The sequence below is a fragment of the Suncus etruscus genome, chromosome 3 (assembly GCF_024139225.1).
Source record: "Suncus etruscus isolate mSunEtr1 chromosome 3, mSunEtr1.pri.cur, whole genome shotgun sequence".
Classification (NCBI taxonomy): Eukaryota; Metazoa; Chordata; class Mammalia; order Eulipotyphla; family Soricidae; genus Suncus; species Suncus etruscus.
The window spans coordinates 17,570,263-17,595,846 of record NC_064850.1 but is presented as its reverse complement, the minus strand read 5'-3'; the positions used below and the strand labels follow the sequence as shown (position 1 = coordinate 17,595,846).

The following is a 25,584-nucleotide window of genomic DNA, read 5'->3' as shown; positions in this document are numbered from 1 at the left end:
GGCTCCAGGCAAGCTAGATCGTCCAATCAAGACATTGTCTGTAGTGCCAACACACTTTTATTTTTCACACAGTCTCTGTTGTTGATATCATGTTTCTGTATTAAAGATTCTGGAATCTGCATATCCTACATTGAAGTCAGAATGTGGAGCGTCCTCTCATTTCACCTCACAATCAAAGGGCAATGCAGGGAGCCCTGTCCTGTAACCAGGACGTTATTGTTGTTGTTAAGTCTTCTCAGTGTTAAGGGAAGTCTCTTTTGAGCAGGTCAATGTCTGAGCAGTGTAGGGTCTTCTGTGGTAGAGGATTGCTTCCAGGTGATGTTATAGACAAGCCTGAATGTTTTGTGGATGGGTTCCCTGGTTCAGGGGTGAATGGAAAATGCCCTTTTTTCTGAGGCCTGTGCCAGTATGTCAATGTTCAGGGTGTAAGGTCCCTTTGCACTACAAGATTTGTGTGTTCCAATCTCTATTAGATAGGATCTTATTTGTATGTATAGTTTTTTCCCATCTTAATGTGCCTATGCAAAAATTGAATACATTCTTACAATAAATAAAAAAGGGATGGAACACAGATTAGTCCCAGGTCAACTGCATGCAAGGCAAACACCCTACCCACTGTACTATTGCTCTGGCCCCGAATGTTTAAATTGTTAAAGTTTGGGTCTTTGATTTCATTATTGTTGACTTTGGCTTGGGCATTTAATTTGTCCTCCCCACCCCCGCCATCAATGTACCTGAGACTGCTTGACCCTGACCCTCATCCTTTCATATTTGTGTTTCACATCCTCCACACACTTTCTTTCCTTCTCTTAATACTCTGAGTCCAAGGGTGTACAAGGCAACTCCCATTTAGGCCATTACATTTCTTCATGCAATTATTCTAAATACTACATATATTTGTAATGTCAGTCTATATTTATCCTTCTTTAACATAACACTTCTTCATTAACAGCGTATCTTCCAGTTCCATCCATGTTGTTATAAATTGTATGATTGTGTCATTTGTTACAGCTATGTAGTATTCCATTGTATATATGAACAATAGCTTTCTGATCCACTCATCTGGTGTTGGACATCTAGGTTGTTGATAACTATTGTACTGAGTGCTGCAATGAATAGTGGTGTGCATACATCCTTTTGGATAAATGTTTTTCTGTCCTGGATGTAAATACCCAAAAGAGGGGTCATATGACTGGGTCAGTCATATGGCAGCTCAAGTTTGAGTTTACCAGAACCCTCCATACTGCTTTCCATAGGGGTTAGACCAGGCAACATTCCCACCAGGGGAATGTTGGAATGGATGGAAGTTCCTTTCTCAATACATCCCACCAAGAGACATTGTTCTCAGTATTTTTGATATGTGCCATCTTCACTGGTGTAAGTTGATATCACATTGTTGTCATCTTTTAGATTTCCCTAATGGTAAGTTATGGTGTACATTTTTTCATGTGTCTGTTGACAGCAACAATTTTAGCAGCACAGGAATGCTTTTTCTTTTAGTAACTTAATGTTATGTTATTATAAGATGTGTTACTTTAATAACTATCAAGGAAAAACATTAATCAAAAGTTACCTGAACACTTTAGTAATAATAATGGCATGAAGCTAAAAGTTATTCTTAGGACATATAATGACAGATTATTAAACACTAGAATTTTTTTAAGTTTTGAATATAGTAACTTTATATTTTGTAATATCTTTATTTAAACATCATGATACAAATATGTTTGTAGTTTCAATTGGGTTTCAATTATAAAAAAAAGAGCACCCCACTTCACCAATGCAACCTTCCCCCCATCTCCCTCCTCCCTTTCTAGGAGTGATATAGCTGGGTCACATAGAAGCTCGATTTTCAGGGTTTTTTTTTTTTTGAGGAATCTCCATATTGTTTTTAAACACTAGCAGTATTAGACTAATTAGACTAAATCTTGAATCTACTGCATTCCAATAAACCAACAAATTACAACTTAGAAGAAGATACCTTGGGGATACCTCCAAGATGTTTATGGAAGAAGGCTAGGATTTTCTCCCATGCATCTACTTGGGCTTTAGAATGAGCCCTGAGCTCCCCACCCAATATCACAGTTTTCTTCATTAATCTGTGTGAGGCAGCTGGACATATGGGGAAATAAGGGGGTTCAATGTAATGCCCAGCCCCAGGGTAAGAAATGATCTGGGGTTTTTCTTTTCCATAGGCTTGTAACCTTTCAGAGGCTCTTTGGGCATAGAAATCACTCCTCCAGTTGTGGTCATCTTCACCAACAATGAAGAGAATGGGCCCCTCAGCCTTCTCCATGGGAATCATGTGGGGGCTATCATATATATCTATGATATCAGGCCATATATCTATTATGTTCAGTATACCTGAAAAAGATGTCTTGGCTTGCTGAACGTCAGGGTTTATTACTGGAATACAAATCTGCTTGTAGTACATGGATCGACCTACACAGGATCCAGATCCATTGATGGAAACTGTAGCTGTGATATTCTTCATAAGTGAGGCCATGGAGAGACAAATATCAGCACCTATAGATATACCCAGAAGTCCAATGCCAGAACTCTTTACCTGGTAGAAAAATAGGAAAAAGCATCAAGAACCTATGTAATAGAAAATGCTTTTGAAATGCAACCGGAGAATCTAATATAATTAATCCACCACCACTAACCCGTGGTAATGTTCAATCAGTAAGCTGCTCAGTTATCCATCCATCCTGAGAGCACTAATGCAGCCCTATCAAGAGGGATTTTCATGTTATTAATTCCTTTAAATAAACATTATGTGGATTTGGGGTTGGTTGGTTTTCGTTTTAAGGTTACTCCCAGCAATGCTCAGGGCTTTCTCCTGCTCTGAGCTCACGATTCATTCATGGTGGGCTCAGAGAACCCAATGGCAAGTGCCACATGCACTGTGCAATCTCTCCAATCCCTCACATGGCTTGTTATGATGAATTCTGCATTATTAGTCCTTATGGTAGGAATTAGAAATTGTTTTCACAAGTCAAGCAAATCTCCAAACAAATCATTCTAACAGCAACACTCTTGGCACAGTGACTGCAAAGCTGTGCCCTCTCAGCGGGTATTTTTGGGGGGTATAATAGAGAATAGAGAAAGGAGAACCTGCGAGTGCTGGAGCATGTAGCACAGGGCTTCTTCAAAGTAGTCCAGCTGTATGCTGTCCAAAGTAATGGGAAGATCTTCAAACTGATAATAAGCTACAGCCAGTGTGGCAAAGCCATGGGAAGCCAGAAGGCTGGCTCGATGTTCCAACAAGCCTCCTCCTAAACCAAAGATGTCAATGATCCCAGGGAAAGGTCCAGGACCTAGAGAAAAGAATATGATAAAATAATATTAGTAAAAGTTTACATTTAAAAAAAATTTAATACCTTTATTTAGGGGCTGGAGCCGTGGCGAAAGCAGCAGGGCATTTGCGTTGTGCGCACTATCCTAGGATGGACTGAGGTTCGATCCCTGGTGTCCCATAAGGTTCCCCAAGCCAGGAGCAATTTCTGAGCGTCTAGCCAGGAGAAACTCCAGACTCGCAGGGGTCCTCAAACTTTTTAAACAGGGGGCCAGTTCACTGTCCATCAGACCATTGGAGGGTCTGACTATAGTAAAAACAAAACTTATGAACGAATTCTTACGCACACTGCATATATCTTATTTTGCAATGAAGAAACAAAACAGATACAAATACAATATGTGGCCCGCGGGCCATAGTTTGAGGACCACTGCGAGTCCAGAGCATCACTGGGTGTAGCTCAAAAAGAAAAAGAAAATTTTAAACACCGTGATTACAAACTTGATTATAGTTGGGTGTCAGTCATAAAAAGAACACACACCCCTGTCACCAGTGCAACATTCCCACCATCAATGCTCCCTATCTCCCTCCTCCCCACCTCCAGACCCTCTGTTGATCATAAAAGACCTTTCTAAAGTATTTAGCAAGGTCCTGCAACTCAAAGAAAACAACTCCCTGGGGCCGGGCGGTGGCGCTAAAGGTAAGGTGCCTGCCTTGCCTGCGCTAGCCTTGGACGGACCGCGGTTCGATCCCCCGGTGTCCCATATGGTCCCCCAAGCCAGGAGCGACTTCTGAGCACATAGCCAGGAGTAACCCCTGAGCGTCACCGGGTGTGGCCCAAAAAACAAAAAAAAACAAAAAAAAGGAAAAGAAAAGAAAACAACTCCCTGATCCGCTAGTAAAACAAACAAACAAACAAACAAAAAACAGATTCTTTGAGAGGAGAAAATGTACAGGGTCCCTTTTGATTAGTTACCATAAGAGTCATAAGGGGGTGAGGGGAGGTAACTGAACCCTAAGCTTCTAAGATTCATTTAAGAGAAGATAAGAGTTTTACTTGAAGAGGGTGACTTGTATCAGAGTATTATATTGATGTATGCCTTGTGTGATTAGATTATCTTCTCACCTGGAGGCAGGAACAGCGTGCCACGCACCCGGCCCGCGCGCACAGGCTCCCGCCGCACCCCGGGTCCCAGAAAGTGGCGCTCGTGTAAAGTCCGGCCCAGGAGTCGCCCAGGCTCCAGATCGCGACCATCAAACACCTCCAGCTCCACCACGAAGGGCTTTTGCACATCCTGCTTGAGCAGCCGCCGGAGCGGCTTGTCGGGCTCCAGCGCCCAGAGCAGCCCCATGGGCTCGAGCCCCGCGAAGCTGCCGCCCAGCGCGGGCGAGCGCGCCAGGTCCAGCCGGCCGCCGGCATCGGCGCAGTAGCGCGCGTGGGCCCGGAACCGAGCGCCTGTCTCGTCGCGCAGGGACGCGCGCAGGGTCACCCGCTGCCCCGGAGACAGGCCCGAGGCCGAGATGCGCACCGGCTCGTCCCACAGGCTGCGGCCCGCCGGCTCCACCGCCACTGTCACCTCCATCTCTGCTGCTGTGAGAACTGAGCGTGGGAAACAGTAGACACCGTTTTATTCAAAGAGCTGACCTTGGAATTAGGACCTGATCAATAATCTGTGGTTACCGGCATCAGGTGCAGGGAGAGGGTGCCGCAGAGATATTTGAGCGCGACACAGTCGGGACTCTTGGTCTGTACATCTGCCAGGTGTCCCCCAGGCACTGGGTGGGCGTATTAGGGCTCCCTGAAATCTGGGTGATGCTGGGTCGGACCCTGGAAATCTGCTCTGCCTCCAGAAGCTAACTCTCCGTGAAGGAAATGATGTTGGCTAATTTATGTTAGTGGTGAAACCAGAGCTCCAGGCCTTAATCAGAATTCCTGTCCAGGAAAATGCAGAGAACTGGGGTAAATAAGTGATTAAGGAATTTATATGAATTACCATAGATGTATTTACAGACACACACCCATCCCGGTCAATTCTTTTGGTGAATTTAAAATAATTTGAGTTGAATTACCGTGAGTTGTACAGTTCAGTTACAAAGGTATCATGATTGAGTTTCAGTCATTTCAGTTTGAAGTTTTCTGGTTTCTATCTTTGTGGTTAGTCAGCCTCAGCTATGCTTTTCTTTGAGTTCTCTGAACACCCTCCATATTTCTACTCTAAATTCCTTAACTGAGGGGCTAACTAGGTGGTTGGTACTTTTTGGGTCATCAGAGCTGCCATTTTCATTCTCTATGCATGGCATTGTCCTGCTTTGTTTCCCCCATTGCCACACTTGTAGTGTGGTTTTTACTACGTGTTGTGGTGGGGTTCATGGGCTAGAAGATGCACGTGGCTGTGGAGCGAAGCAGAAAAGCAAGAAGGGGGGCTCGAGTGGTGGCTCAAGTGGTAGGGCATTTGTCTTGCACATGCTAACCAAGGATAAATTGTACTTTGATCCCCTGGCATCCCATATGGTTTTCGAAGCCAGGAGTGATATCTGAACACATAGTCAGGAGTAACACCTGAGTGTCATGGGGTGTGGCCCAAAAAGGAAAAAAAAAAGCAGGAAGGGAGATAGGCAACAGCCTTTTCACTTACAAAACACTTTTATGATCATTTTATTGATTTGTTTAATGTGTTTAATAAACTCACTGGTTCCACCGGATCAGACTGCTCTGAATTCCTCCTCTTATGCTGTTGCATTGCACGCTATTTACTGGGACTCGTAGTCCTAGCCTGGCTGTTTTAGTTGCCCTTCCCAGAAGCCTCTGGAAATTAAATATATTTTAATATCTTTCTCACCTTCTTTAGTTGTGTATAGAAAACCATGGAATTTTGTGCATAGATTTTGCAGCCTGAACTTTACTATACAAAGCTATTATTTGTATAAATTGATAGAAGTTTTAAGGCTTTCTAAATATAGTATCCTGTCAGATGCAAATAGTGAGAGCTTGCCTTCTGCCTGTGCTATCTGGATGCCCCTAATATCTTTCTTTTTATCTAATAGTGTTGTTGAGTAATTTCAGTGTCTTGTACCAGAACTTAGAGGAAAGATTTTTAGTTTTTTGCCACCATGTATAATGTTTGCTGAGGGCATGAGTAAATGACTTTGACTATAATGAAGAAAGTTCTTTAAATTCCCTTTTTGTCGAGAGGTTTATTTGGGGGGGGGGGTCACACCCAGCAGCACTCAGGATTTACTCCTGGCTCTATGATCAGAAATTGCTCCTGGCAGGCTTGGGGTTACCATATGGGATGCCGGGAATCGAACCACTGTCCTTCAGCATGCAAGGCAAATGCCCTACCTCCATGCCATCTCTCCGGCCCCTTGTTGAGAGTTTTAATTATGAATAGGTGCTGGAGCTCGTCAAATGCTTTTTTCTGCATTGATAGATATTTTATGATTATATAACATGATTATATTTTATATTATATAATTATATATTATATAATAGCATGATTTTTTTTCTTTTTATGTACATTAGACTTTATATATTTTTTATTTTTACTTTTTTGATTTTTGGGTCACACCTGGCAGCACTCAGGGGTTACTCCTGGCACTGCACTCAGAAATCGTTCCTGGCTGACACAGGGGACCATACGGAATGCCAGGATTCGAACCACCATCCATCCTGGATCAGCTGTGTACAAGGCAAACACCTTACCACTGTGCTATATCTCCAGCCCCCAGACTTTATATTTTATAATTGAAACAACAACTGGCACTTGAACACGGACACAGGACCTGACCACAGCAATGGTGAGGCCTTGACCCTGTGGTTAGTCACAGCTTTTTTAAACTGGACTGAAAATGGAGAGCCCAAAATGTTGGTGTATGTGGTGCCTGAGCTGATCACGGTGAATACCTTTTCAGGTTGGAGAGCAGGCAGTGAAGGGGGAGAGCTAAAAGCTTGGAGCACCTCCCCAAAGCATAGGCCCCTAACCTTTCTCCTATGAAAGGTGCCTTTTCTTTCTTTCTTTTTTTTAATATAATTGATATAATAATCCATGTAAGTCAAAGAAAGTTTCTGATTAAAAACACAATTTTTTTCCATAATAGCTAACATATCTTTCACAGTAGTATTTTACGTACATATTAACATTGAGTCAGGGGAATACCCATCACCAACTATGTCCTCCCCCATTCCAGTTCCCTTTCTACAACCCATATACCCCACCATCACCCCCCGGGCTGCTAGAGTAGGTGGACCCCTCTTTGTCTGGCTTACTATTAGTGATCACATATCTGTTTGGTCCTGGAACCCTCCCTTGTTTCCCCCTTTATTTAAGAGACAGAGCTAGAAAAATTGAGGTATGTGGTTTTGTTTGAAGGCAAGAAAAGCAATAGATTGGGGTACAAAATAAGAGGGAAAGAAAAAGAAGTCAAAAGTCAAATAGGCTGAAAATGGGCTAGTCCCTCTAGAGGCTTCCAACCTCAGTTTGAGAGAGGACGTGAAAAAGGTAATTGAAATACCACCACAATACAGAAAAAAAAATCGAATTAAATAACTGGTGAGCACTACAGCAATAAAGACAGGCACCACACAATAGTCTCGGTTCTGAAATCAAATCATGCTCGAGTGCAAAAAAAAAAAAAAAAAAAGAGAAAGACAAGACAAAATAAAATAAAATAATATTGGAGACATCAAATGTAATCTCCACACTGCCCACATTTACTCCCATGAGGCCTGCAAGTAGTGACCCATAAACACAGAACCAGAAATAAGCCCTGAACACAGGTGGATGCAGTCCAAAAGAAATGTAATGAAAACAGAAATACACTTACTTGCTTTATGAATGGAGACAGCCCCAACAGTAGTCTGGAGTGTTCAGGACCACTTGTGGGAACATGGGCTATTTTTCGGTCCTGGGTCAGATTCAGACCTTAAATGCTTTGTCAGGAGCACTTTCTGCCAAGAATAACATGGCTGAACAGAGTTTGACTCTGTCTGTTTGTTTGGGGCCACATCCGCAGTGATAAGGGCTTGCTCGTGGTTCATACTCACGGGTCATTCTTGGTCATCCTCAGGGGGCTGTATGTGGGGCCAGAGATCAAACTGTGCCATACCTAACTCTCTGTCCCCAAAAGTTTGCTTCTTATTGAAACTCTAAATAGTTCACATTAGGGGCTGGAGAGATAGCATGGAGGTAAAGCGTGTGCCTTGCATGCAGACGTCAGTGGTTTGAAACCCAGCATCCCATATGGTCCCCTGAGCCTGCCAGGAGCGATTTCTGAGCATAGAGCCAGGAGAAACCCCTGAGCACTGCCAGGTGTGAACCAAAAACAAAAAAAAAGTTGTTCACATTAGCTCAGTCAGTATAATTTATTGAACACTTACCATGTCCTGTGCCAGTCTCTAGGAATATAGAACTTTAGGAGTGCATAAGACCCAGTTCCAGGTTACAGTTGATTGGAAGCCACTAGCTGAGACTGGATTGCTGAAGAACTGTAAGAATGAAGCCAGACTTCTTCCTTTGGAGAATAATCTCAGTATTACATTTAGGGATTCTGTAAACTACGGCTCATTAACACTTCTATCATCCCTGCTTCAGGCAGGAAATTAGTTGACCACTTGGGGACCATGTCACTCTAAAATCTATGGACCAGAGGGAAAAATAATAGAGAAGGGGCCAGAGAAAAAAAATACATGGAGCACAGGTCAGCTCTGAATCTTGTTTCTGGTTTGGTTCTACCTGACTAGCCCCTTGTTTTATATGGGTTATAGGGCTTCTCAAGGTGAATACTATGGCCTTTTGAGCAAATCATGTCAGGCTGCTCAGGACATTATGAATAATCACAGCATTGCTGGCCTTTCTTTTTTTTTTCCCCTTGGTTTTGGGGTCACACCCAATTGTCCTTAGGAGTTACTCCTGCTCATCCTCAGAAATTTCTGCATTCAGAAATTGCTCCTGGCAGGCTTGGGGGACCATATGGGATGCTGGGATTCAAACCGAAGTCTGTCCTATGTTGGCAGTGTGCAAGGCAAACACCTTACTGCTCTGTTATTGCTTCTGCCCCTAGAATGGAGATTTCAAAATTTCAGGGGTAATTTCAAAATTACCCCTGGCCAAGAATTCAGGACTGGGTATTGATGATACAGTGGGAGGTAATTTGTTATTCTATTGACCAGGGGGCATTGCCTCCCCAAGTGTTAGCGTCCTTGAAAGTTACACATGGAAGAGGCAAATTATCTCTTTTACAAACAAATGGGCCAACAAATGGGCACAAAGAGGCTCTGTAAACATAGCTGGACTGGACAGTCTCAGCAAAATTTCAGGTTGACAAACTGTCCTCCAGGACCCAAGAAAATAAAAGGGACTCAGATGGAGCACACCACTAGTTTCTCTGAAGCATCCTGGGCACTCACTTGGCAGCAGGATCACCGAAGCCTGGCCTAGTCTCCACTTCCTTAGCTAGCAGTGACAAGGAGAACCATTACTGTCCTCCCATTGGTCCAGCTTGGGGTTGCTCTCTCAACTGGAAGTAGGTCACCTAGTGTTTGAGTTAACCATTGGAGAGCTTTTTTCTTCCACGAAAAAGAATAAGTGGTATTTCCTCAGCTTTAAATTCATCTATAGCTGAAAGTTTTATGATAAAGAACCTAGAAGACAACAGAAGATTTATTTTATATTATTTATTTTAAAACAGCAGTATTTTGGGGGCCTGAGTGATAGTACAACGGTAGGGTGTTTGCCTAGCACACAGATGACCCACGACAGATCCGGGTTCAATCTCCAACATCCCATATGCTTCCCTGAGCCTGCCAGGAGTGATTTCTGAGCGTAGAGTCAGGAGTAACTTTTTTGTGCTACCGGGTGTGGCCCAAAAACCAAAATTAAAAAAATTAAAAAAAATAATAGAGCAGTATTTTGGGTTTCCTGGCCATACCTAATGATGCTCAAAGTTTTCTCCTGCTCTGAGCTCAGAAATCATGCTGGCAAGCCTGGAAGACCATTTGGAATGCTGGGAATAGAACTTCCTTGGGCCCCCATCCAAGGCAAATGACATTTCTATTTTACTAATGCTCTGATCTGAAAATAAAAATTTAAAGTGAATTTTTTGCTTTTAAGTAACTTCAATGTAATGCTACCAAAGGATGTTTACATTAATAATTGTCAATGAGAAAATTACTCAAAATTTATGTGAATATGTTATTAATACTAATGACATGTTATCTTGATCACATATAATTGACATAAATTATAAATACTAGAATTGGACCTTAAATCTATTGTATCCACAATACCAATAAATTATAACTTAGAAGATGTCTTGGGGATACCTCCAAGATGTTTACAGAAGAAGGCTATGATTTCCTTCCATGCATCTACCTGGGCCTTAGCATGAGCCCTGGGCTCCCCACCCCATATCATAGGTGTCTTCATTAGTCTGTGTGTGGAAGCTGGACACATGGGGAAATAAGGGGGCTCAATGTGATGCCCAGTTCCAGGATAAGAAATGATCTGGGGTTTTCCTTTTCCATGGGCCTGTAACCTTTCAGAGGCTCTTTGGGCATTGAACTCACTCCTCCAGTTGTGGTCATCTTCACCGACAATGAAGAGAATGGGCCCCTCAGCCTTCTCTATGGGAATCATGTGGGGGCTGTCACGTATATCTATGATATCAGGCCATATATTCACAATATCCAGCATGCCTGAAAAAGATGTCTTGGCTCGCTTCATATCAAGCGCCTATTACTGGAATACAAATTTGCTTGTAGTAGCATATGGGAAGAAACCTACAGAATCCAGTTCCATTAATGGAAACTGTGGCTGTGATATTCTTCATAAATGAGGCCATGGCAAGACAAATATCAGCACCTACAGAAAGTCCCAGAAGTCCAATGCCAGGACCCCTTACCTGGGAGAAAAATAAGAATAGCATCTATTACCTATGTAATAGAAAATGCTTTTGAAATGCAACTGCATTCTGCAACTGCAGAATCTAATTAATCCTTATAGTCCCCCCCCAAATAATCCATGGCAATGTTAAATCAATAAGCTTCTCAGTTATTTATCCATCCTGAGAATACCAGGGATTTTCATGTTAGTAATTCCTTTAAATAAACATTAAGTGGATTTTGGGTTGGTTGGTTTTGTTTTAGGGTCAGTTCCAGCTATGTTTAGGGCTTTCCTCTGGCTCTGAGCTCATGATTAATTTTTTGGTGGGTTCAGGGTACCCAATGCAAGTGCCACATGCACTGTGCTATCTCTCTGGCCCCATCCATGAATATTTATTATGAATTCTACATTATTAGCTCTTCTGGTAGAAATTGGAAATTGGTCACAAGTCAAGCAAATCTCCAAACAAAGCATTCTAAACAGCAGCACCCTTGGCACAGTGAGTTACTTCAGACCTGTGCCCTCTTAGGAGGTATTTCTGGGAGATATAATAGAGAAAAGACAAAGAAGAACCTGGGAGTGCTGGATCATGTAGCACAGGGCTTCTTCAAAGTAGTCCAGCTGTATGCTGTCCAAATCCCTGGAAAGATCTTCAAACTGATAAGCCAGAGCCAATGTGGCAAAGCCATGGGAAGCCAGAAGGCTGGGCTGGTATTCCATCAAGCCCACTCCTAAGCCAAAGGAGTCAATGATCCCAGGGAAAGGCCCAGGGCCTGGAGAAAAGAATATTATAATATTATGTAAGAAGCTTGCTATTTTAATTAACAAGAATTCTTTCTAGACTATTTAGTAAGGTCTTTCTACTTAAAGAAAACAACTCCCTGATCCACTAGTAAGAAAGGATACAGTAAAAAGAGGAGAAAAACTACAGAAAATCCCTTCTCATAAATTATCATACAGTAATATGGTGGAGGGTGGTGGTTACTGAATCATAAATTTCTAAAATGCATTTAAGACACAGAGTTTTACTTTGAGAGTTGGGCATAGAAATGAGTCTTGTAACAGAATTTTATATTGATTTATGTGTTTGGCTTATCTTCTCACCTGGAGGCAGGAACAAAGTGTCACGCACCTGGCCAGAGCTCACAGGTACCCTCCGCACCCCGGGTCCCAGGAAGTGGCGCTCATCCTGGCTCCGGATCATGGCCATCTAGCAACTCCAGCTCCACCAGGAAGGCCTTCTGCATGTCTCTCTTCACCAGGCGCACCAAGGGCTTGTCGGGCTCCAGCACCCAGAGCAGCCCCATGGACTCGAGCCCCGCGAAGCTGCCGCCCAGCGCGGGCGAGCATGCCAGGTCCAGCCGGCCGCCGGCATTGGCGCAGTAGCACGCGTGGACCCGGAACAGCGCATCCTTCTTGTCGCGCAGGGACGCGCGCAGGGTCACCCGCTGCCCCCGGGATAGGCCCCACGCCCAGATGCGTACCAGCTCGACCCAAGGCTGTGGCCCGCTGGCTCCACTGTCACCTTCACCGCCATCCTAAAAGGAAAGGGGTGACCCTAACTTTGGGGGATCGCAGCAGCCTGGCCTAGTCTCCACCTCCTTGGCCAGCAGTGACAGAGAGCCACTACAGTCCTCCCATCGGTCCAGCTTGGGGGTTGCTCTCTGAATTGGGAGATCACCTAGTGTTTGTGCAAATCCAGAACAAAGTCAAAGAAGGGTTTTTTGAGAAGTTAATCATCAATCTTGCAGCTTACAGTACTGAGTATTGTAACAGAAACAAAGGCTGCTGAGAAGTTACAGGATAGGGAGAAAATGGGGCAGTTATAAGAAATAGAAAATTTGAAAAACATATGATGTTGTGGTCATTCCTATGTGGAGAAGCCTAGTCCTCCTTCTCTAACTCCGCAATTTCCTACCAAATCTCTTCCGGTAGGCAAAATAGCAACTAGAACACTTCCGTTTCAAAACCAGTTTATGAAATTTTTAGCAAGAGAAATGCTTGAAAGCCTAGAAATCAGTTTCCTACTCTGAAAAGGATTTATCGTGATGATTTTATATAGATAAAAGATAACAACCCTCACAATACTAGTGATAAACACTAGTGAGAAAAACTAATGTGTCATTCGAAATGGTGTTGTTTTACAACTCACAAATCTGGTCACTGAAGTGTCAGGATTAAACTAATTGGTATTTCTGAGAAAGTCACTCAGTGGCCTCTTCCCAGAAACAGAGAAACATAAATTGACAAAATGGCTGATTTACAGAAAAATGTGGTACATATGTCATCACAGCTGATCATGGTTCCATCCCCAACACCATCCTGAGCAGAGCTGAATGTAACCCAAACACCCCCAAAATTCTACCCTGCTATAAATAGTTGAACCATAATACAATTGTTAACCATTGGAGAACTCTTTTCTGCCACTGAAGAAAGAATAAGTAGGCCATTGCAAGGGGCCTCAGCCTGATCATTGACTGTGGCATTTGAGACCAGCCCAGAAGAGTCTGGGAAGCTGCTTGATTGGAGGTGATCTGGAAATGCCCAAGGAGGGTGAAGTCAGAGGAGCCTGGCCCCTCTGCTTTCATTGTGGCCGTGTACATCTTCTAGCCAATAAATTATAACATAACATGTAGAGAAAAAAATCATACAACAAGCGTGACAATGGAGAAACAGCACAGGCCAACACCAGGAATAGAGAATGAAAATGGCAGATATGATGACCCAAAATGTGCCAACCAACTAGCCTCTTATATAAGGAGTTTAGAGAACAAATATGGAGGATGTTCATAGAACTCAAAGAAAGCATAGTGTGAGTTGAACGGACCACAAATAAGAATCAAGAGGATAGAAGATAGGAATCAGAAAGCTCCAAACTGAAATAACAGGTCTGGAAAACTCAATAGATGAAATGGACACCTCATTGAAAAGCCTCTCCAACAGAGTAACAGCAGCTGAGGATAGAATCAGTGAGCTACAACAGTGTTTTTCAACCTTTTTGTGCAAAGGCACACTTTTTTCATGAAAAAAATCACGAGGCACACCATTAGAAAACACTAAAAAATATTTAACTCTGTGCCTATATTGACTATATATAATGTAATTCTCTTGAATAGGAATCAAATAAACACAAAGAAATTCTTTTATAATTACTTTTTATGAAATAATAAAGTATCTTATAATTGTTCATATTTCTGTTTACTTACTCAGTGCAAAACCTGGGCCTGTTTGGCTGAACACCAAGCTGATATTCTGGTAGGAATTGAAGAAAGACACACACAGAGCTTTTCATCAAGAGCTCTCAGTCTCTCTCGTCTTTTTTTTTTTTTTTTTTTTTTTGGTTTTTGGGTCACACCCGGTGACGCTCAGGGGTTACTCCTGGCTATGCGCTCAGAAGTCGCTCCTGGCTTGGGGGACCATATGGGACGCCGGGGGATCGAACCGCGGTCCATCCAAGGCTAGCGCAGGCAAGGCAGGCACCTTATCTCTAGCGCCACCGCCCGGCCCAGTCTCTCTCGTCTTTATTTTTTATAGTTCGTAACATGCGCTTCGGCTCACAAATAGACCAATCATGCTGAAGCCACTTATTACGGATGAAATGAAAAATTTTCCCATGGCACACCAGACAATATCTCATGGCACACTAGTATGCCACAGCACAGTGGTTGCAAAATGCTGAGCTAGTAGATGAGATATATTACAACTTCATACAACAGAAGAGATTGTAAAAGAGCTTTAAAGAAAATAATCAGACTATGGGAAAAGTACTCAGAGAAAGTGAATAGATGAGAATAGAAGTCTTTGATAAGCTTAACAGAAACAACGTAAGAATCAATGTAGTCCCAGAAACCCAGGAAGAGAATCCTCAGTTAGAATTCATAGTCAAGGGGCCGGGCGGTGGTGCTAGAGGTAAGGTGCCTGCCTTGCCTGCGCTAGCCTTGGATGAACCGCGGTTCGATCCCCCGGCGTCCCATATGGTCCCCCAAGCCAGGAGCAACTTCTGAGCGCATAGCCAGGAGTAACCCCTGAGCATTACCGGGTGTGGCCCAAAAACCAAAAAAAAAAAAAAAAAAAAAAGAATTCATAGTCAAGAACATAATTGTAGAGAATGTCCCAGAGCTAAATATTGCATGCAACCAAATCCTACATGCTCAAAGAGTACCAGCTAAAAGAGACCTGAAAAAAGCACTCCATGACTCATCCTAGTCACAATAATGAATCCCACAGATAGGGAAAGACTACTGAAAGAAGCAAGATTAAAAAGGGAAATTAGGGGCTGGAACAATAGCACAGTGGTAAGGCATTTGCCTTGCACGTGGCCAACACAGGACAGACTCTGGTTCGAATTCCGGCAACCCATATGGTCCCCTGAGCCTGCCAGAAGCGACTTCTGAGCACAGAGTCAATGCCTGAGTAATGCCTGGTATGGCCCAAAACAAAAAAAGTGTGTGTGGGGGGGGGGGGAATTACATTCAAAGGAGCATACTTAAGATTTACCATAGACCTGTTACAAGAAAACTTTAAGGCCAGAAGGCAGTGGTGGAATATAGTGACATAATTCGATAAAATGAATGCTTTGCCTAAAATATTGCACCCATCCAGACTCACTTTCAGTTTGAAGGAAGTATACATAGATTCACAGATAAGTAACAGCTCAGACACTTTAAATTTAAAACCAGTCTTAAAAGAAAAACTGAAAATTCTACTTTAAGAAAAGACAGACCAACACACACTCAACAAACTTCTACACAATAATGACACTAAATCTATGACAATTATCTCTCCCACAGGACTAAATGCACCTGGGAGAGACATAGAGTGGCAAAATGGATCAAAAAGCTGAATCAAACTTTCTGCTGCCTACAGAAACACATTTGAATAGTCAGAACAAACATAGACTCAAAATCAAAGGTTGGAGGAAAATAATCTAAGCAACAACTCTCTTAAAAAAGCTGGAGTGGGGGCTGGAGAGATAGCATGGAGGTAAGGCGTTTGCCTTTCACGCAGAATGTCACTGGTTCAAATCCCGGCATCCCATATGGTCCCCTGTGCCTGCCAGGTGTGATTTCTGAGCATGAAGCCAGGAGTAACCCCGGAACACTGCTGGTGTGACCCAAAAATAAAAAGAAAAACCTGAAGTGGCCATTTCAGTAGATGACATAAACTCGGGACTCAGAAAAGGTATAAGGTACAATGATGAACTTTTTGTACTAATCAAATATGTACAACAGGAAGAAATTATACTCCTAAACATATATGCACCCAATGAGAGACCAGCAAAATATTTAATACAATTGTTGACAAATCTGAAAGAAGATATCAATAGCAATGCAATAATAGTGGGAGACCTCAACACTGCCCTACTTGATAGGTCAACCAGGGGGAAAACCAACAAGCATATACTAGCTCTGAAAATAGAAACGGATGAAAGTGGACTAGTAGAGCCGGAGAAATAGCATGGAGGCAAGGCGTTTGCCTTGCATACAGAAGGATGGTGGTTCAAATCCCAGCATTTATATGGTCCTCCATATAATTCCAGGAGCAATTTCTGAGCATAGAACCAGGAGTAACCTCTGAGTGCTGCAGGGGATGACCCAAGAACCAAAAAAAAAAAAAAAAAAAAAAAGAGTGGACTATTAGATATGTGTGTGTGTGTGTGTGTGTGTGTGTGTGTGTGTGTGTATGGCACTCCATCCCCAAAAAAACTGGATAACATTCTTCTCCAATGCACATGGATTATTTTCCAGGATAGACCACATGCTGTCCCATAAAACATATCTCCATTAAATCAAGAGAATAGAAATTGTATAGACTACCTTCTCAGATAACAAGAACTGAAATTAGAAGTGAACTACAAAGGGACACAGAAGTAAAACTTTAGGGGCCGGTGAGGTGGCACTAGAGGTAAGGTGTCTGCCTTGCAAGTGCTAGCCAAGGAAACACGGTGACCACGGTTCAATCCCCCTGCGTACCACATGGTCCCCCCAAGCCAGGGGCAATTTCTGAGCGCTTAGCCAGGAGTAACCCCTGAGCATCAAATGGGTGTGGCCCCCAAAAAACAAACAAACAAAAGAAGTAAAACTTTAAAACCTGAAAATTATATAGCTCATACTGAACAACCAGTGGGTCAGAGATAAAATCAAAGAGGAAATGTAAACATTCCTGGCAACAAATGACAATGAAGACACAAATTATCAGAATTTATGGGACATAGCAAAAGTGGTACTAAGAGAAATATTTATAGCTTTGAAAGCACACACTAGGAAGGAAGACTGGGCCTACAATGGCATAGCTTATAAAAGTAGAAAATAATCAAGAAAAAATCAAAAATAGGTAGGCAAAAGGAAATAACAAAGCTTAGAACAGAAATTAGGGGCCGGAAGGTCACCAGTTCGAATCCCGGCGTCCCATATGGTCCCCCGTGCATGCCAGGAGCAATTTCTGAGCACAGAGCCAGGAAAAACCCCTGAGAACTGCCGGGTGTGACCCAAAAACCACAAAAAAAAAAAAAAAAGAACAGAAATTAATGAACTGGAAATCCAAAATTCATTCTGATAGATCAATGAAAGCAAAATTTGGTTCTTTGACTAAATAAACAAGATTGATAAACCACTAGCAAAACTCATAAAGAAAATGAGAGAGAAACTCAATAAACTGGATTAGAAATGAAAATAGGAGATCACTACAAATATTGCAGAGATTCAAAGGGTAATCAGAGACTACTTTGCTATGAAACATGAGAATCTGAAGGAAATGGATAAATTCTTGGACTTCTATAAGCTTTTACTGTTAAACCAGGATAATCTAGCATATCTAAACAGATTCATCACTATTGAGGAACTTAAAATGGTAATCAAAAGTCTTCCCAAAACAAAAGCCCAGGCCCAAATAGATTCATTAATGAATTCTTTCAAGCCTTTCAAGAAGAACTACTACCAATCCTTTTCAGGCTTTTTTCATGAAATTGAAAAAAATAGGAGCACTCCCAAATAGTTTATATGAAGCTAATATCACCCTGATACCAAAACCAGGCAGAGATTTTACAATAAAAGAAAACTACAGACCAATATCCCTAATGAACAGAGATGCAAAAATCCTCAACAACATCCTGGCAAATAGGATCCAATGTCTCATCAAGAAGGTCAAACACCATGACCAAGTAGGTTTCATTCCAAGAATGCAAGGATGGTTTAATATACATAAATCAATCAACACATTATAGAATATCAACAAAAAGAAAAAGAAAAACCACATAGCACAGCGACGTTTGCCTTGCAAGCAGCCGATCCAGGACCAAAGGTGGTTGGTTCGAATCTCGGTGTCCCATATGGTCCCCCGTGCCTGCCAGGAGCTATTTCTGAGCAGACAGCCAGGAGTAATGCTTGAGCACTGCCGGGTGTGGCCCAAAAATCAAAAGAAAAAAAAAAAAGAAAAACCACATGATCATATCAAAAGCAGAGAAAGCATTTGATAAGGCCTAACACCCATTCTTGATTTAAAAAATCTTTCATCAAGATAGTCATGGAAGAAACTTTTCTCAGTTTAGTCAAAGCCATCTACCACAAGCTAATGTCAAATATAATTCTCAATGGAGATAAACTAAATGCCTTTCCTCCAAAATCTGGTACAAGACAAGGCTGCCCTCTCACCACTCCAATTCAACATAGTACTGGAAGTACTTGCTATAGTGATTAGGAAAGAAAAACTATCAAGGGAATCCAGATAGAAAAGGAAGAAGTCAAGCTCTCACTGTTTGCAGATGACATGATACTATATTTAGAAAACCTTAAAGAATCTACCAAAAAGCTCCTAGAAACAATAGATTCATGTAGCAAAGTGGCAGAATACAAAACTAAAATGCAAAACTCAATGGTCTTACACATACATAATGATAGAGAAGAAATGGACATTAAAAAAATCTCACTCATATAAGTGCCACACAAACTCAAATATTTTGGAGTCAACTTAATTAAAGATGTGAAGTACCTATACAAAGTAAACTGCAAAACACTGCTTCAAGAAATAAAAGAGGACACACCACACAAAAATGGAGACACATACCCTGCTCATGGATTGGGAGGATTAACATCATTAAAATGGCAATACTCCCAAAGCATTGTACAGATTTAATGCAATCCCTCTAAGGATATGCATGACATTCTTAAAAGAAGTGGATCAAACACTCCTGATGAATAAACACCCATGAATAGCTAGAGCAGCCCTTAAGAAAAGGAATATGGGATGCATCACTTTCCCCAACTTTAAATTGTATTACAAAGCTATAGTCATTAAAACAGCATGGTATTGGAATAAGACAAACATTCAGATCAATGGAATAGACTTGAGTATTCAGAAAATATTCCCCAGACATGCAATCAATTAATCTTTGATAAAGGGGCAATAAAAGAAAATGGAGCAAGGAAAGTCTCTTCAACAAGTGGTGTTGGGACAACTGGTCAGCCACATGCAAAAAATGTCAACTCAGACTTCCATCTAATACTATGCACAAAAGTCAAATCCAAGCGGACTGAAGACCTTGATATCAGACTCAAAAAACATAAGGTATATAGAACACCACATAGGTAACACGCCATAATACTGAGACTAAAAGCATCTTCAAGGAGGAAACATCACTCTCCAAATAAGTGGAAGCAGAAATAAACAGATGGGAGCATATTAAGCTGAGAAGCTTCTGCACCTCAAAAGAAATAGTAGCCAGGATACAAAAGCCATTCACAAAATGGGAGAAACTATTCACACAATACCAATCAGATAAGGGGCTAATAACTAAGATACACAGGTTCTGATAAAAATTAATAAGAAAGTAACATCTACCCCCATCAAAAATGAGGAGGAGAAATGAACACTTTCTCAAAGAAGAAATACAAATGACCAAAAGGCACATGAAAAAAATGCTCCATATTATTAATCATTAGAGAGATGCAAATGACAACAATGAGGTACCACCTTACCCCACAGAGACTGGCACACATCACAAAGAACAAGAACAATTAGTGATAATAGGTTTTTGGGGAGAAAGGAACTCTCATTCACTGCTGGTGGGAATGCCGTCTAGTCCAGCCTTTATGGAAAACAATATGAAATTTCTTAAAAAACTTGAAATTGGAAATGGAAATTGAGCTTCCATTTGATCCAGCTATACCACTACTAGGGATATACCCTAGGAACACAAAAACACAATACAAAAATGTGTTCCTCACATCTATATTCACTACAGTACTATTTACAATAGCCAGTCTCTGGAAATAACCAAGAACCCTTTGAATAGATGAATGGCTAAAGAAACTGTGGTACTCCTAGGGATATACCCTAGGAACACAAAAATACAATACAAAAATCCCTTCTTTACACCTATATTCATTGCAGCACTATTTACAATAGCCAGATTCTGGAAACAATCAAGATGCCCTTCAACATATGAATGGCTAAAGAAACTATGGTACATATACACAATGGCATATTATACAGCCATCAGGAGAGATGAAGTCATGAAATTTTCCTATACATAGATGTGCATGGAATTTATTATGCTGTGTGAAATAAGTCAGAGGGAGAGAGATAGACACAGAATAGTCTCACGCATCTACCTCCTTCCTCCGGAACTCCAGGGCTTCCCTGGGCCACATGCCTGGGCAAGCCAGCGAGATGGGAATAGCAGCACAATAGGTTCTTGCTTCAGGAAGTCCCAGGGAAGTTTCCTTACTAAACTTGTCCATTGTGAAACCGCGTGGGGGCTAGCTTCCCCGCACAAAACATATTGACAAATATTTGGATATCACTGTGTTTAATCTGTCATAATCTGAAAGCCGCCCAGGAGCTCATTTTTTCCCCTTTACTCCCTCACTTTCACCTCCTATTACCCCACATTTAACCATTTTTCTGTACTAATGATTTTTGTTTTGGCCAAGGTGGATTACATCTCTTTCACAGTTATTTTTTGGGTGGAGTCTGAAGCTTCAGCAGGCAAGATGTGGACAGCATGGCTCCAAATTGTAGGCTTTTTGAGCAAGCTAAGTGGAAGATGCAGCCTCGGCTGCCCCCCCCCCCACAGCCTTCTTTCTCCTTCCTCCCATTCCCCAGGGTGATTCCTGGACACCTGCTCAGGGTTCTGGCGAGGAGCAATTTAAAGGAGTCCCCAGGCTTCCTCGTTCCTGCAAGGGGCTGGGAGGGGACTGGTGAACTTCCGACTTCCAGCAATTAGGAAGCAAACGCCTCTCGGGGAGTCGGAAGCTTCAGCAGGCAACATGGGGAGGACATGGCTCCAGGTGCTCTTCGCTTGTCCAAATTACAGACCAAAGTGGTGTCTCAGAAACAACACCCTCCCTCTTGACAATTTCTAAAATATAAAAGGGACATGTGTATCTCCTTTGTATTTCTCAGATATATTCCCTTAACGTCTATAATTTTTTTGAACATCCTCATATAGTGACAATTTTGCCTGCTGGTTATGTTATTTGATTGTTTGATTTTCTCCCTTTGGGATCTGTTTTATAAGCAATACTGGTAGAAGAGTATCTCTGTATAGATTTCATGCTTGAACCAAGTTACGGGGAATGTTGGACTTGATTCGTCAGCCCCCAGATGCACCAACAATATCTTGTGGCATTGCTTCTCTTTTGCATAGGCACATTAAAAGGAAAAATAATATATATGCAAACAAGTTCTTATCTAATAGAGATGGGAACACAAATTTGGTAATGCAATTAGGCCTTATACTCTGAACATTGGCATAATGACTTGGCATAGGCCTCAAAAGAATGGGCATCGCCCACACACACCTGAACAATAGATATCATCTATGGAAACAACCACAATTGTCTATAACAGTTCCAGGATCCAAGCCTCTACCAGTTGAAAACCTACCACTGCTTTGGCATTGACTTATTCCAAAGAGTGCTCTCAACACCCAGACAACTCAGCAACAGCCTGCTTGCAGGGCAGATTGCTCCACATCTAATGGTGTGCTGAAACTAGAGGATGCTCCACATCAGACTGACATCAATGAAAAAATGCACAGAATCCAGAATCTTTAAATATAAGAACCTGATACCAACAATAGCTAAAGTGTGAAAAAGTTTCACCGGAAGCACGGAGAATGACTCGGATTAGACAGACTGGTATGCCTGGAACCCAGAGTCCATCTTATGCCAATAAACTTCTAGGGTGAGACTTTTTTGTAATCAGTCTAAGGATTTTTTTTTTCCGTTTTCCCCATATTTTTCTGGACCTATGCAAACAACGACGACTGCCACTATCACACCTTCACTATATTTTTTAATCTTAACCTTTAAGGAAAAAAATACAATTTACTGAACTTAACAAATAAGTAGAAAGCCTGTCTCGAATACAGGCAGGAGATGGGAAAGGGGAGGGGGGAATGTTACACTGGTGAAGGGGGGTGTTCTGTTTGTGACTGTAACCCAACTATGATCATGTTACTTAAATAAAAAATATATTAAAATAAAAAATTAAAAAAAAATATTCATATAGAGCTCAGAAGTTTTTATAAAGGAGCTAGTATATAAAAAGAAAGGAGAATAAATACTAGATGTGCTTATAAATGTAATTCTATCACTATATACATATATATGATATATACATATATGATATTTAAAGGGGATATAAATAAAGTTAAAATTTAGCTACTAGAAAAAAATAAATATTTAATATTTTAAAAAAGAATATAGAAGATAATAGAAATTTTATTTTATATTATTTATTTTAAAAGAGTATTTTTGGTTTTCCAACCATACCTAGTGATGCTCCAGATTTACTCCTGCTTTGAGCCCAGAAATCATGCCTGGCAGCCTTGGGAGACCATCTGGAATGCTGGGGATAGAACTTGAGTGGGCCCCCATCCCAGAAAAATCCCCTTCCTATTTTTTAAATTTTTTATTTTTAATTATGAGAACAAAGATGCAAAGAAAAAGTACAAGGTAAAGTTACAGTGGAAGGACAATCACCCATAAACAGAATTCTCAGAAGAAGTCCCCTTGCTGATATCTTAACTTTGAACTTTCAGCCAAAGAACATTAAGATAAATAAAACAGAGCCCATGTACAATTACTTTGTCCTCAAGTCTCCAGATTGTAATACATTATAATATTTCTTAGCAACACACAATCTAAAGCCATAAAACTTATGTAACTCTTTAAATATTAAAAGGCATAGTATTTTTTTTACATTTCCATGCACATGCATATTAGTTTAAGTTAACCTCAAAAGTTTAAGTGGGTTTTTTTTAAGGATTAGAATCAAAGGAGCACAGTAAAAAACGGTGTTAGAGTGGCAATTATTGTTTGCATAGGCCCACCAAAATATGAGGGACATGGAAAGGAAAAACCTTGGCCTAAATACAAGGAGACCCTACCCCTGAAGTTTCCTGGCATAAAACAAACTCTAGGCTCCAGGCAAGCTAGTTTGTCCAATCCAAGACATTGTCTGTAGTGCCAACATACTTTTTATTTTTCACACAGTCTCTGTTGTTGGTATCATGTTTCTGTATTAAAGATCCTGGAATCTGCATATCCTACAATGAATTCAGGATGTGGAGCGTCCTCTAGTTTCACCTCACAATTAAAGGGCAATGCAGAGAGCCCTGTCCTGTGAGCAGGTCGTTGTTGTTGTTAAGTCTTCTGAGTGTTAAGGGAAGTCTCTTTTGAGCAGATTGATGTCAGAGCAGTGGTAGGGTCTTCCCTGGTAGAGGATTGCTTCCAGGTGATGTCATAGACAAACTTGGATGTTTTGTGGATGACTTCCCCGGTTCAGGGGTAAATGGAGAATGCCCATTCTCCTGAGGCCTGTGCCAGGTCATTATGTCAATGTTCCTCCCCTTCCTATTGTACTAATGCTCTGATATGACAATAAAAATTTTGAGAGAACAAGAATGTTTTTTGCTTTTTAGTAACTTTAATATAATGTTAACATAGGTTGTTTAAATTAATAATTTTCAATGAAAAACTTACTCAAAAGTTACCTATATATTATTAATACTAATGAAATGAAGTTAATGGGTTTTTTTGTTGTTTTTGGGGGGGAGGGGCCACACCCAGTGATGCTCAAGTATTACTCCTGGCTATGCACTCAGATATTGCTCCTAGCTTGGGGAAACATATGGGATGCCAGGGATCAATCCAAGTCCATCAGCTGAGTCAGCTGCTATTGCTGCAGCCCCTAATGTTATCTTGATTACTTATAATTTACATAGATTTTTTTTTTGGTTGTTGGGCCACACTTAGTGGCGCTCAGGGGTTACTCCTGTCTCTCTGCTCAAAAATCGCTCCTGGCAGGCACAAGACCCATACGGACCACCATTGTTCCTGGATCAGCTGTTTGCAAGACAAATGCCCTACCGGCTGTGCTATCTCTCCGGCCCTAATGTACATGGAATATTAAACACTAAAAGCTGACTTTAAATCTATTGTATTCACAATAAACCAACAAATTACAACCTAGAAGATGTCTTGGGGATACCTCCACGATATTTTCAGAAGAAGGCTAGAATTTTCTCCCATGCATCTATTTGGGCCTTAGAATAGGCCCTGCATTCCCCATCCCACATCATAAGTGTCTTTGTCTAAGTGTCAAAGCTGGACACATGGTGGAAATAAAGGGGCTCAATGTAATGCCCAGTCCCAGAGTAAGAAATGATCTGGAGTTTTCCTTTTCCATGGGTTTGTAACCTTTCAGAGGCTCTTTGGGCATTGAACTCACTCCTCCAGTTGTGGTCATCTTCACCAACAATGAAGAGAATGGGCCCCTCAGCCTTCTCCATGGGAATCATGTGGGGGCTGTCACGTATAGCTATGATATCAGACCATGTATCCACAATATCCAGCATGCCTGAAAAAGATGTCTTGGCTGGCTTCATATCAGCGCCTATTACTGGAATACAGATCTGCTTGTCATAGCATATGGGAAGATATTGAGAGAACAAGAATGATTTTTGCTTTTTAGTAACTTTAATATAATGTTAACATATACAAATATGTTGATAGCAAGACAAATATCTGCACCTACAGAAATTCCCAGAAGCCCAATGCCAAGACCCCTTACCTGAAAGAAAAATAAGAAGAAGCATCAAGAACCTATGTAATAGAAAATGCTTCTTAAATGCAACTTCAGAATCTAATTTAACTCATCTTTGTAACCCTCTCTCCCCACCCCCAAAAAAAACCCTGTCAATGTTCAGTCAGTAAGCTTCTCGGTTATCCACACATCCTGAGAGCACCAGTGCAGCCCTAGCAAGAGGGATTTTTAAAAAAAAATATTTTTATTTAAGCACCTTGATTACAGACATGATTGTAGTTGGGTTTCTGTCATATAAAAAAATACCCCTTTTCACCTGTGCACCATTCCCATCAGCAATGTCCCCCCATTTCCCTT

The 25,584-nt window shown here is 41.4% G+C and overlaps 1 protein-coding gene across 12 annotated transcripts in view; it reads right to left on the bottom strand.

The window, feature by feature from the left end:
* Positions 1-25,584, bottom strand: part of LOC126004028 (acyl-coenzyme A thioesterase 6-like) — a 226,179-nt gene that overhangs the window by 84,746 nt on the left and 115,849 nt on the right. For 4 of the 12 annotated variants that reach the window (XM_049770412.1, XM_049770410.1, XM_049770413.1 and 1 more), the window contains exon 2: positions 12,283-12,310. The exons of 7 other annotated variants lie outside the window; for them this stretch is intronic. In XM_049770412.1, the coding sequence (XP_049626369.1) occupies positions 12,283-12,310 (28 nt within the window). Of the gene's footprint in view, positions 1-4,560; positions 4,784-12,282; positions 12,311-25,584 lie in introns of those variants that run through there. One more of the 12 variants, XM_049770430.1, reaches the window with a different exon arrangement.